The 12,590-nt window shown below is 50.8% G+C and overlaps 1 protein-coding gene across 1 annotated transcript in view; it reads left to right on the forward strand.

Moving 5' to 3' along the window:
* Positions 1 to 3,159: 3,159 nt before the first annotated feature.
* Positions 3,160 to 12,590, forward strand: part of LOC120228725 (myosin phosphatase Rho interacting protein) — a 152,185-nt gene continuing 142,754 nt past the window's right edge. Inside the window, 1 exon segment of the mRNA XM_039227278.1 lies at positions 3,160 to 3,300. Within this exon segment, the coding sequence (XP_039083209.1) occupies positions 3,178 to 3,300 (123 nt within the window). The 5' untranslated portion in view covers positions 3,160 to 3,177.

Genomic DNA, 12,590 nt, shown 5'->3' on the forward strand with positions numbered 1-12,590 from the left:
TATGTGTCTAGTTTTCCATCTCTGATTTGTTCTCCAGGCCAATAGCCCTTATTCAAGTGCTCAATCTAAAAAACATTCAGTTAGTGGTTCCCTGTGTTAATGGTGTCAATCAACGTGGGCTTGAATCCTCACTTAGAGGGTCTACACTGTGACCACAGGCAAAGTCTTTAAATGCCCTGAGCCTCATGTGTGTTTCTGTAAAACGGAGACAAAATAATAGTAACGACAAACATAGCAACAACAACGCCCCCTATCACCCTGAGGAGGTTGAGCTTTAAGGTGTCATTACAGGTACTCATGCAGCAGGTGCCAAACCTTCCATCTCACCGCTTGCTCCTCCTGCTTCTCTGCGCTGTCCAGTCATGTCAACGTGCTTCTATATATAGACACATCCTTTGCTTTCACACCCGAGCTCATGGTGCTCCTTCCATCTGGAATACCTTCACTCTACCTTCTTCTGGCTCGGCGGGTCTTACTGGGCTCAGGACTTGGCCCAGGCACTGCCTCCTCCAAGTGGTTCTCCCTGAAGCTGCCTATGGAGCTGAATGCCCTTGTCTGGACCCCCCATAGCACCCTGGATTGATTTGTCTTCCTGTTTCTATTTGTCTCCATTTGCTCAAGGGCGAGCTCCTCCCAGGCAGGCCCGAATGAAAGGTTTCTTTGTACCCCCAGCCGTGGACCCTTCCTGATCAAGGCAGGTGCTGGATATGTCCACTGACTTGAGCAGAGCATGCCAAGCATTTTCTTGAGGTAAGTGGCCTTTGAGTTGGCCTTGAGGTACGGATAGGACTTTAAAAAATTATTTTAAAACAAAGCGTACATGCGCACATTACCAAATCCAAGGGGGAACAAAAAGGCTTACAGTGAAAATTAAAAGTAGGTCACCTTTCAACCACCCAGCACCCCTCCCCAGAGGCCGTCGTCGGTATCAGTTTCTGAGTGTTCTATGCAGGCAAGAATGGTCTGTCTTCTCCCCTATGCACACACTTTATTTTGCAAAAATTTAAACCAACAGAAAAGTTATAAGGATAGTACAATAAACACTCTTCGCCTAGATTCACCAATTAACGTCTGGCCACATCATGCAAAATATTTCACAAGCATTATATCATGTAATGCTCATAACAACCATATAATCATGCCAATTTTGTGGATGAGGTAACTGAGGCAGCAGGCAGGTGAAGGGACTTGCCCAAGGCTACAGAGTCGAGAGGGTTGGTGCTGGGTTTCCCCCTTCGGCTGCCACAGGACTTTGATCCACCTTTCTTCAGATTGCTTTGGAGGAAAGCCTTTTCTCACACTAAGCTGAAATCTACCTCCCTGGGATCTTCACCAGATGATCAGTGGAAAAGTACACAGCTCTGGAAGCATTTGCTACTTCTCCTGACTCCTTCTCATTCCCTAAGCAACAGCTGCTGTCGCTGCTGTTAACACAGGCTTCAATGTCACCTCCTCTGTGAGGGCTGAGTTAGCTCACCCCACTGTTTAAAAACTCTCGTGGTCCACTTCTGGCTGCCAGCAGGATGACATTTGCACTGCCGAGCTTGGAATCCAAGGCCCAAGGCCTTGGGTGATCTGGCCTCATGAATCCCTTTAGCCTCATCTGTCCTGCTCCTTCTTCCTCTAACCTCCACCTCCAGCCGCTCTCAGCCTCTCACCATCTGCTTAAATTTCCCCTCCTCCTTGAAGCCACCCCTAATTCCCCCAAAGAGCCCACGTCCCCCTCTCTGGGCTCCTGGGGCATCTGCCTATGCCTCCTTTAGTCTTCTCCAGGCGGTCTTTTGGTCACGAGACTGGACAGTGAAGGACTGGAGTGACAATTTGGCCCCCTGGCAGAACGACCCTGCACAAATTACTTCAGGCGTCTGAGACTTAATTTCCTCAAACACATAATGGGGGAAAGAATGCCTAGCTCAGTACCTGGCATAGAGTCAGCCTTCACTAATCTCCCATAATAGAACTGACAGCTCTTCAAGGCTGACATCTACTCTTAGTCATCCCTTGAAACTCTACCTTCTATTTCTTAACTTGCCTGAGCCTCAGCTTCCTCATACGTAAAATGGGGATGATGATGGAGAGGCTGCGAAACTTTAATGAGCTAGCGCGCAGCAAGCACTCTGCAACAGTAGCCCCTATGGATAATGCGAACTACGGCGCGGGGGGGTGGGGGTGGGAGGGAACCGGCACACAGTAGGTGTTTAATTAATCCGCTCAGAGCCGGGCTCGGGTGTCCAGAAAGGGCGCGGAGAGGCGAGGTTGGAAGTGAGAGGTTTGCAGAACGATCCGGGAGGTCGGCTCCGCCCCTTCCCCCGCGAGCCCCCGCCCCAGCCCTTGCAGCTGTCAGGACCCAGCCAGCTCCGGCGCCAGTCCACCAAACCTGAACGTCCCATCCCGGCACCCCCACCTTCCTTCGCCTACACAAGTTACCTTGCGCCCGGCTAACCTTTGTCCCCGCCTCCGATTCCTATTGGCCAAGGGTTTTCTTTGTTAGCTGGAGCGCGCTCCTCCCATTGGCCGGCAGCGCTGCCGATCGCGTGGAGGGCGTGGCCCCGCCCCGCGCGCTGCCCCTATCTCTCCCTCCTCCCCCGCCCGCCCGCCCGCGCGCCCACCCGCCTGCCCCGCCCCGGGAGTGCGCGAGGCGCTCCGCTACCATTTGCTGCGGCCGCTGGGCGCCGAGGGCAGCGGTGGCGGCGGGGACCGACCCCGGGGACCGGCAACTACCCGGCGCCTGGGAGGCGGGCCGGAGCGCGGGGAGGCAGCGGGCCCGGGAGGCCGCGTCCATGGGCCCGCGGCGGCCGGGCGGCGGCTGTGCGGGCGGGCGGCGGGGACCGCGCGCTCTGTGAGGGCCCGGGCGCGCGGCTCGGCGCCGAGGTGCCCCGGCGCGCCGTGCAGCGCGGCGCCGTCGTGCGAGGAGAGGCCCGGTTCACATCCCGGGGCCCGTGAGGCCGCCTTGACCGCCGGGGGCGCGCGCTCCGGCCGCGGCCGGGCCTGCGTCCGCGGCCCGGCTGTGAGGCGGCTGGCCGGCGGGGGCATGCCTCGGCGCCCGCGCTGAGCCCGGCTTGAGTCCGCCCCGAGCCCGCCGTGCATGGTGCCGCCGCCAGCCCGCCGCCGTCCGCCGTCCGCCGCGGAGCGCGCGCCGGGCCGGGCCGCCGGGCCTGTGCCGCCGCCGCGCCGACCATGTCGGCGGCCAAGGAGAACCCGTGCAGGAAATTCCAGGCCAACATCTTCAACAAGAGCAAGTGTCAGAACTGCTTTAAGCCCCGCGAGTCGCATCTGCTCAATGACGAGGACCTGACGCAGGTGAGAGGGTGGGGGTCCAGGGGTCGACCGCGAAGCCGAGACCCGGGCCCCGCGCTGGGCGGCCCCCCGACGGCGCCCTCGGGCTGGAAGTTTCCGGGCGCGCAGTCTCCCCGCTAGGTGTTGCAGGCAGTCGGCCGAGGCGGGCGAGAGTGCCTCGCAGGGGGAGCTGGCCGCCTCACCCCAGTTCTGACGCCGGTGAGACCCCCCTCCTGTTCAGGAAAGGAGAGCGGTCGTTGCCTGGTTCCCGAGGCGGGCGGGGGTGGGGGTGCCTCTGAAGGATCCTAGGGAAAATAAAAACGGAGCAGAGAGAATGTACGTGAGTCCTGGGGAGGGCGGTGAGGATGGAGAAGGGGGAGGGGGGAAGGGGGGCAGCGGGAAGTGTATTGATAGAGCCGGGACAAAGGGAAAATCCTCAAGTATGCCGAAAAATAACATCCTTTCCCGTTCCCATAGCCCTGCCGTGTGATTCATGCTTTTTGGGTGACTCAAAAATGCCTGGTTTTTCTTAGGAGGAACAAAGCGCTTGGGGATTGCTTGCTGCTTCGCAGTACCCCCCATAGAGTCTGTTTTAGGACTCGACTTCGACTTGTCCCCCCAGAGTGGCCAGGGGAGCAGGGCGGTCAGGGTGGACTGTGGGCTTCCGTTCTGTCAAACCCAGCGCCTCCGTTTTCTGAAACACTGCCACTGTCAGTGATGGGAGAGAGGTGAATGGTCCTCAAGTGTGGGGAGGAGGGTCTCGTGCTTGAACTTGAACTGGTGGGCTTTTTGTTGATGCGAGAGCCGGGGGCTCTTCTCCCCACTCTTTTCTCCCAGCTCTCTCTCATCTGGCAAGGGATGAAGAGACCTGCGTGCCTTTGGGAAAGTGTTCACTTCTCATGGCCTTGTCTGCCATACGAGGGCTGTGGACTAGTTAGCAGCTCCAACACCTGCATCAGAGTCACAACCTAAAAATACAGAGTCTTGGGGCCCAATTCCTGGAATGATCTAGGAGATGAAGGAATTTGTGTCGTAACAGCTCCCCCAGAAGTTGGGCTGCAGCCCCCACTGGCCTTAGGGAACCCCTGCCCAGGATGCTCTCCGGGCTCCCAGTGTACCAGAGAATCCTCAGGACCCCCGGGAATCTTTGGAGCACTTGGAGGGCTGTGGGCCAAGCAGAGGCCTTGGATTTCCTGACCGAGCCTTGTCTGCATCCCCTTGGGCTGGGTCTGTGGCCACCCCTTGCCTCTCCCCCAGTCTCAGTCCTCTTCAGAGCTTTCTCTAATCCCCCGAATGAGGCCGGTGAGGCCGGCCGGGGGACCTCCCTTCACATTCCAGTCCGGTGTGACCTAGTGGTAGCCACTCCTTTTGCAGAAGAACCCCTTAGATGGAAAACATTGCTTTGAAGTGAGCGGCCTGGCTGTTTTTAATGCTACTTAAGTACTCGCAGGGTTTGACTTGTTTACATGGCAGACCATAGTGGGGTGGCAGGGCCCGGGTTATGGCCTGAGACATGGTGTCTTTCCTCTGAGAGTAGAATCCCAACAGCCAGACAAGACTCCTTTCATCTAAAACCAAAACCTTAACCAAACACTCATGGCTGCAGAGTCCTAGATTTTTAGGACAGAAGGGCCAGGTCGGTTTGCGAAGAGTAGAACGCCGCTTCCTGGGAAGCTGTTCTGGGGTGGGCTTTTTAGGGAGACTCCCTCTTCTCAGCTGGGTGCCTTTTCTGGGGTGGGGGGAAGCAGTTGATGTGGTGATGACGGACTTGGACCAGGAGTCAGAAGACCTTTCTTCTCTCTTCGCTGTCACTTTCAGCGAAGTGAAAGTGTGTGACCTTGAATAAGTTCTTTTGTCTCTGTATAGTTTCATTTCCTCTTCTATAATTTGGGAGTACGGATCCCTGGCTTACCTCTCTCACCGTGTGGAAAGCAAGGAATGGTATCTTATTAAACTCCTACAGTTAAAAAAAAAAAACCCAAAACAAAACCAAAAATCACCTACCGAGCAGTACACCTGGATTTAGGAAGCTTATGGGTTTGGCAAGGGTTGTTCTGAGAGTTTTCTGGTTATTACAGACAGCTGCCAAAATTGGTAGATTGGATGTTTACACCTCTTGAGGGCTGCTTTCTGCTTCTTAAGCTTAGATAAACTAGAGTAGGATCTGCATATTTGAGTTGAATCTGTTAAATTCTTTTTTTTAAAAATTCTGTTGATTATTTGGATGAAGCGAGAGTGTTGTACATTTAGAGTACTGTACTCTTCGACTGTCTTCACAGTTGAATTGTGGATTTTAAAACAGGCCTGAGTCCTCCAGGGCACAACTGGAATGGTAGTTTCTGAAATAATGAGTGGGGTTATTTGTGCTGGGAGAGATTAGGCCAGCCTTCCACCTCCTGGGATCTTTCAGGAAGAAACTGCTCTTGAAAAGAGAAGGAGGGAGACTCAGGGCTGTTGCCAACAGCGCTAGCTGCTGCTCTCTGCATCCGGCCTCCCCCAGCCTTACTCTCATCCTCTTGGCTCCATTAGAAAACCTCAGCCAATTGGTTCCCATCAGTCTCCCCCAAGGCCCTGCTTCCTGCTGCCCCTCCCTGCCCTGCGCTTATTTTAGACCTTCAAGGCTGGAAGATAGATCAGTGATCCTGTGGCCACCCCCTCTTGAAGGCATTTATCCTTCAGTCCCGTGTGTTTCCCTACACGCATATGGACTTGAATACACAGATAAAACCTTATTTAACCTAAATGATACATGTATTTAAACTATATATGTATTTGTTCAGGAACATATTTTCTGCTTAGTGATGTGTCTTACAGTTCTTTTCGTGGTGTGACATATAAATACACCAAAATTATTTTGCATATTGTGCCCTCAGGGATGTGGCCAGAGTTTAACCGCCCTCTTATTGATGGACAGCAAGGTTACTTCTGGGTTTGGTACACAGTGAATGCTTCAGCACACAGTTTTCTAAATGCTTTTGGGTGTGTGTGCGTGCACAAATGCAAGTATTTCTCTGGGGGCAGAGAGCTAAAAATAGAATGGCTGGGTTGACATCAAGCACACTGAATTTTTTTTAATTTTTTTTATTTTACAGATATCACTAAATTGCCTTCCAAAAAAGGCTGTGTCATACCATTGCCAGGATTGGATGTTATCAGATGATTTAATTCTTTAATAATTTCCCTAATTACCCGTGAGGCTAAGCCTCTTTTTATAATATCTATTACAAATGTTTTGTTTCTTTTCTCCACTGCCCATTCATATGTTTTTCTGTTCGGTTAATTTCCCCACCTTCCCCTCCCTCCCCCAAACTGGTTTCTAGGAGCTCTCTATATATACTCTAGGTCAGGGGTCCATGGACTCCCTCTCTGGAAGGCAAGATAGTTAATATTTTAGCAGTGTGGGCCATATGATCTTTGTAGTGACTACACAACTTTGTCATGGTAGTGCAAAAGTTACAGTGCAGAGCCACTTTAGACAGTACATAAACTAATGGGTATAGCTGTTTTTTTTTTTTTTTAATGTTTAATTTTGAGAGAGAGAGATCATGAGCAGGGGAGGGTCAGGGAGAGAGGGAGACACAGAATCCAAAGCTCCGGGCTCTGAGCCCCTAGCTGAGTTTCTAATAAAACTGTATTTACAAAGATATAGGGGTGCCTGGGTGGCACAGTCGGTTGAGCAGCTGACTTCGGTTCAGTTCATGATCTCGCGGTTCATGAGTTCGAGCCCTGTGTCAGGCTCTGGGGTGATAGCTCGGAGCCTGGAGCCTGCTTCGGATTCTGTATCTTCCTCTCTCTCTGCAGTCCCCTGCTCCCGCTCTGTCTCTCTCAAAAATAAATAAATGTTAAAAACACGTTTTTTAAACTATTTACGAAGTTACAAAGACAGGTAGCTGGCAGAATTTGGCCTATAAACTATAGCTTGCCGACCCCTTCTCTAGATATTAATCTGAACCTGTCATATAGTGCATGTATTTTCTCCCAGTGTCAGTTTTAATTCTGTGTGTGGTCATTTCTCTTTTTTCATAGGATAGTTTTAAATATGAATGCAGTTAAAAATCCATGTTTGCTTTTTTGTAGTTTTAATCTCATGCTTATGAGGGTCTTGTTTTCAAGATTCTAAAGTAGTCAGTCTTCTATACTTGTATTTCCCCTGTAGTTATTTTTATGCTTAACTTTCCAATCCATCAGATTATATTTAGGAAAATAATTTTGACCTAAAGCAGAAGCTCTAAAAGATTGTCTTGAATCATCCAGGTAAAATGCAGTAAAGGTCTTCTCCAGGTGCATGTTGGCTAGGACGGAAGGAGTCCTCAGACACTAGGGGCGGGATATTGGAGGTTGATTGGAGGTGGGGATTGAGGAGACCTGGGTGGTTAACCGTGCCTTTAACAAAGATTGATGATAATAGACTGGGAGTAGGTTTGTGGGGTAGGGAGGAAACAAAACTAAGACAGTAAATTCGACCTGATGGGGATGGAGGTCCAGTTTGGTTCTTAGGTGGAATCAGCCACTCAGGCAAGTAGGTGGTTAGATGAGTGGCGTGGGCTCAGTGGGAATTCTGAAGTCAAGGGAGTGAGTGCAGTCAGTCACTTAGGAGGCCACATAGAGTGAAACAAGGGGAAGCAGGTGGGGAAGGGGGGTGAATCACAGGGGTTGGTGGTTAGTGGGAGCAGTAGGTCTGGAGCCCAGGGTTCTTGGCTTCTGGGTCCCCTTCCCAGCCTTAGTGTGGGTTTCAGGGGTTGGTGGTGGCTACTGACCTGACGTGATGTATCATTCTCCTGCTGACTTGTATGACTTGAGTCATGCCTTTTGTGGAAGGAGTCCTGCATCTGAACTTAAGTTCTAGTTCCCTCTACTGCTAGTATCCTCTACTCTAATGCTGATGGCCTGCTGTTTTGTTGTGGGACCCTGGCTGGGCTGTTTTCTCTCCTCAGGCCTCCCCCGAGTTTCCCATCTGGAGAATGAGGAGGTTGGTCTTGATCTCCGCCAGGGCTCTTCCAGTCCTCCTGCATCTCCCGTCAGACCTCTTGGTCTCATTGAGCCCCTCACTGTGCTGCGCTTCACTGCCAGGACTGCCGGCACCATGGGGTGGGGGGTCCTAGACACATGTGGGCACGCCAGGACTTGGTCTCTGTAAAGCATGAAGTTGACTTTCCCTTTATTCTTGTGACATTCTTAGAAGTTCTAGGGCATGGAACTTCTCTGTATCACTTAACATTTTTCTCCTAAGCCCTGGGGAGCTTTCATGCTCATCCTCTTAGGAAGATTTATAACTTATGTGCACATTGGTAGAGTGCTTGGCAGGGGGTATGTCAAAAATCCCAGACCTTACAAATGGCCCACAGGCACAGGAAAAGGTGGTGAGTGTCATTAGTTATTATGGAAATGCAAATCAAAACCACAGTGAGGTATTCATACCCACTAGGATGGCTGTATTAAAAAAGGGAAGGTGCTAAGTGTTGGTATGGATGTGGAGAAATTAGAATCCTCATGCATTGCTCATGGGAATGGAAAGTGGTGCAACCATTGTGGAAAATAATTTGGCATTTTCTCAGAAGAATTACCATATGACCCAGTAATTCTACTCCTAAGTATATCCAAAATACTCGGGAACAAGTGTTCAAGCAGATACATTCATGCATACGTTTGCCGTAGCACCATTCATAATAACCAAAGGTAGGAGCAACCCAGATATCCATCTGTGGGTGAATGGATAAACAAATTTTGCTATATCCAGGTCATGGGCTATTCAGTTATAAAAAAGGGACAAAGTACTGACCATGCTATGATCTGACTGACTCCCGAAGATGTGTTATGTGAAAGAACCAGGCACAGAGATTATGTACTGTATGGTTCCATTATATGAAATGTCCAGAATAGGTGAAGCCATGGAAAGGGAAGGCACATTAGTGGTCGTTGGGCTTCTGGGGGAAGAGGAGTGCCTGCTGATGGGTTTGGGGTTCTCTTTGTGGGGGGTGATGAAATGTTTTGGAATTAGGTGGAGAGGCTATTTGCATAACGTTGTGAATGTACTAAATGTCACTGACTTGGTCACTTTGAAATGGTTAATTTTATGTTATGTGACTTTTACCTCCATTTTAAAAAATGAGCGTGTAAGAATGACACACACACATGCATATTCCAAACCTGCCCTCTGCTCCTTGTGTCACTGGAGTATCTGATTGTGTTTAGAGTCTAGACCAGTGGATTGAACAACATCTTTCTGTCTTTCTGTCTTTCTGTCTTTCTGTCTTTCTGTCTTTCTGTCTTTCTGTCTTTCTGTCTTTCTGTCTTTCTTTCTTTTCTTTTCTTTTCTTTTTTCTTTTCTTTTCTTTTCTTTTCTTTTCTTTTCTTTTCTTTTCTTTTCTTTTCTTTTCTTTCTTCTTTTTCTTTCTTCCTTCCTTCCTCCCTCCCTCCCTTCCTTCCTTCCTTTCTTTCTTTCACTCATTTTTGAGAGAGAGGACAACACAGAATTCCGAAGCAGGCTCCAGGCTCCAAACCATCAGCACAGAGCCCGACGTGGGGCTCTAATTCACGAACCACAAGATCATGACCTGAGCTGAAGTCTGATGCCTGGTGGACTGAGCCACCCAGGGGCCCCATGAACAACTCTTTTCTTAAAGGGCCAGATAGTAAAAGCTTTAGGCCAATAGGCAAAATTGAGGAGTTTACGAAGGTACTTATATAATCATTTAGAAATGTGAAAGCCATTCGTGGTTTAGGGGCCTTAAAAAAAAAAAAAGCCTGTGGCTAGATTTGGCCTGTGGGTTAGACTAGCCCTATCTAATATAACTGTAATGTGAGCCACATTTATAATTTAAAATTGTCTACGTGCTACATTAAAAAGGTAGAAAGAAATAGGTGATTTAATGTTAATTCTTATTTAACCTAACAAATCCAAAATACTATCCTTTCAGCATATGAAGAAGCTATTCTTTTACCTCTGCGGCACCTTTCCGTTCAGGCTAGCCACTTTCTGGGAGCTCAGTAGCCACACAGGGCTGGTGCTGACAGTGTTGGACGGGGCAGCTGGAGACCCTCAGGGGAGGCACAGAGTGTAAGGGCTGTGCCAGGCGGGGAGTAGGGGGTTCCCTCCGCCTTGGGGGTGTCGTGCCGACAGCCTGCATTCAGAGGATTCCTGAGCAGTCCTCTCCTACTGTTCCTCCTGTTTGTGTCCTGCACTTGGTGTCTCTTGCCAACTTTTGAGGGTTCTTTCTTCAAACATCATGTCTTGCTGACTCCTTTTAGCGGTATTTGAGAGCTTTGGGGCTCTGACCCCCGCTCTCCCTACAGAAGCAGAAGGGAGGTGGGTGCCAGTGAGAGGCTGGGGTGCAGGCTGACGCGCCCCCTCCTGGCCCCCTCCTGCTGGACGCGGTGACTGCATTCTGACACAGCCCTTTGTATTTGTGAGTGTTTTGCAGCTATATTCTAGCTGCTTTTTTCCCTGTGTTCTAGCCTGCTACTTGACCTTTCTGAGTTCTTTTTCCTTTGCCACGCAGAAGGACTACAATCGAAGACCTATGTTCTATTCTTGGCACAGACGTGCAGGGTGACCCAGGAAGGTCGCTTACATTCTCTGAGCCTCGGTTTCCCACCTATAAAGCTGGTGCCCCCATTCTGTTTACAGGGAGTGGTCTACTAATGGAGTGGATGGAGGGTGCTGGCCGGGCCTGTGGAGGTTACTGAACCCCCTTTGTGGTAATTAATATTCCAGGAAGCATGCTGACGGCCTGTCGTGTGCGGAATAGCCTTTGTTTGGGCTGTTTCCTGATTACTAGAACCCTGATGCTGTTTAGCTGAAATAAAGAAATTTGACTTGGAATGTTTATCTTTAAATTGTTCCCAAGCAGCCATTTAGTCTTGAAAGAGACAAGAGAGCCTTGCAACGAGGGAAACGGGATGGGAGGGAGGTAATATCCTACTGCCAGCATCCTCATACTGTGGGGGGCGGGAGCCACGGGAGAGGGGTGGGGAGCATTGGATGCTGGTTTAGAAGCATTCAACCTGAGAAAACAGGCTTTTCTTTTATCCGTAGAAACTCCCTCTCAGAGCCTCACTTTCCCGTCTGAAATGACACAGTTGGACCAGGGCAGTAGTTTTCAGACATACGCTAAATTGCAGAGCCTTTCACTCAAAGGAATCTTATGTACAAACGCTGTGTGTGAGACAGAAAACATGACCCGGTCCTGGGTGATATGAGGCTGGAGCCCAGAGCTTGGCGTCTCAGCTGCCTCTGCGTCCCGCCCCTGGGTCTCCAGTCACCTCTGGAGGCTGTGGGGGGCAGGTCGGAAAACTGCCCTAGGCTTTGCGGTTCCTCCAGTTTTAGCAGTTTTGGGTTCTGCCAGATGACCAGGGACAGTTTCACAGCTGCTCCGGCACAGAACCCCCCAATGCCTGTCCCCCCCCCCCCGCCCCCCGCTCCCTTTGTATTATCACTTCCTTTGGGGGCCAGAGAGCCAGGGGGCGGGTTCGTTGGCATTTTGTCTCTGGAGACTGGAACTGGAATCTTCCAAACCACTCACTGGTTTTCTCCGTCAGGGTCATCCTAGTTCACATGAAACCACAGCCTCGTTTTTGCCTGGAGCCTGTAACCCTTCCAGCTCCTTTCTCCCCTTATGCTCAGCTTGATGTTTGCACACTGTGCTGGATGGTGACCTGCCCTGTCTTCGGGCAGCTTGCGGTAAGAATGAGCACATGGGGGCACCAGATCCTCCTGAGCTTCCATTGTTTGTTTGTTTTTAACTTTTTTGTAATGTTTATTCATTTTTGAGAGAGGGAGAGACACAGCACGAGTGGGGGAGGGGCAGAGAGAGAGGGAGACACAGAATCTGACGCAGGCTCCAGGCTCTGAACCGTCAGCACAGAGCTGGACCTCACCAACTACGAGATCCTGACCTAAGCTGAAGTCTGACACTTAACCAACTGAGCCCCCCAGGTGTCCTGAGCCTCCGTTGTTTTGCATCAGTGTCGTTTGCCACCATCTCGTTCTTCTCTCAGCAGCGTGGTCACCTGTAGAGGAGGAGATGTTGAGTTTCAGAGGTTGGGTTGTCTGTCCGAGGCCCTGAGCTACTTAGCAGTGTGGCTGGGGTACAGAACTGGGTTCCACGCGGTTCCCACACCACCCTTGTGAGACCAGGAAGCTGCCTTCCCTCCTCTTGGGAAGGCCACTTTAACTTGTTCACTTGCTGCTATTTCTGTAGGAGGCTGGGTATGGCAAACAAAACCAAAGCTGTTTAAGGGATTTCTACTTCCTAGCCCTGGGAGGAGAGGCCTGCCGGGGGCTGGGTGGTTCCCCCCCCCCCCCCCCCCCCCCC

Source organism: Hyaena hyaena, unplaced genomic scaffold, assembly GCF_003009895.1.
Source record: "Hyaena hyaena isolate Hyena2069 unplaced genomic scaffold, ASM300989v1 scaffold_27, whole genome shotgun sequence".
In the NCBI taxonomy this organism is placed as follows: Eukaryota; Metazoa; Chordata; class Mammalia; order Carnivora; family Hyaenidae; genus Hyaena; species Hyaena hyaena.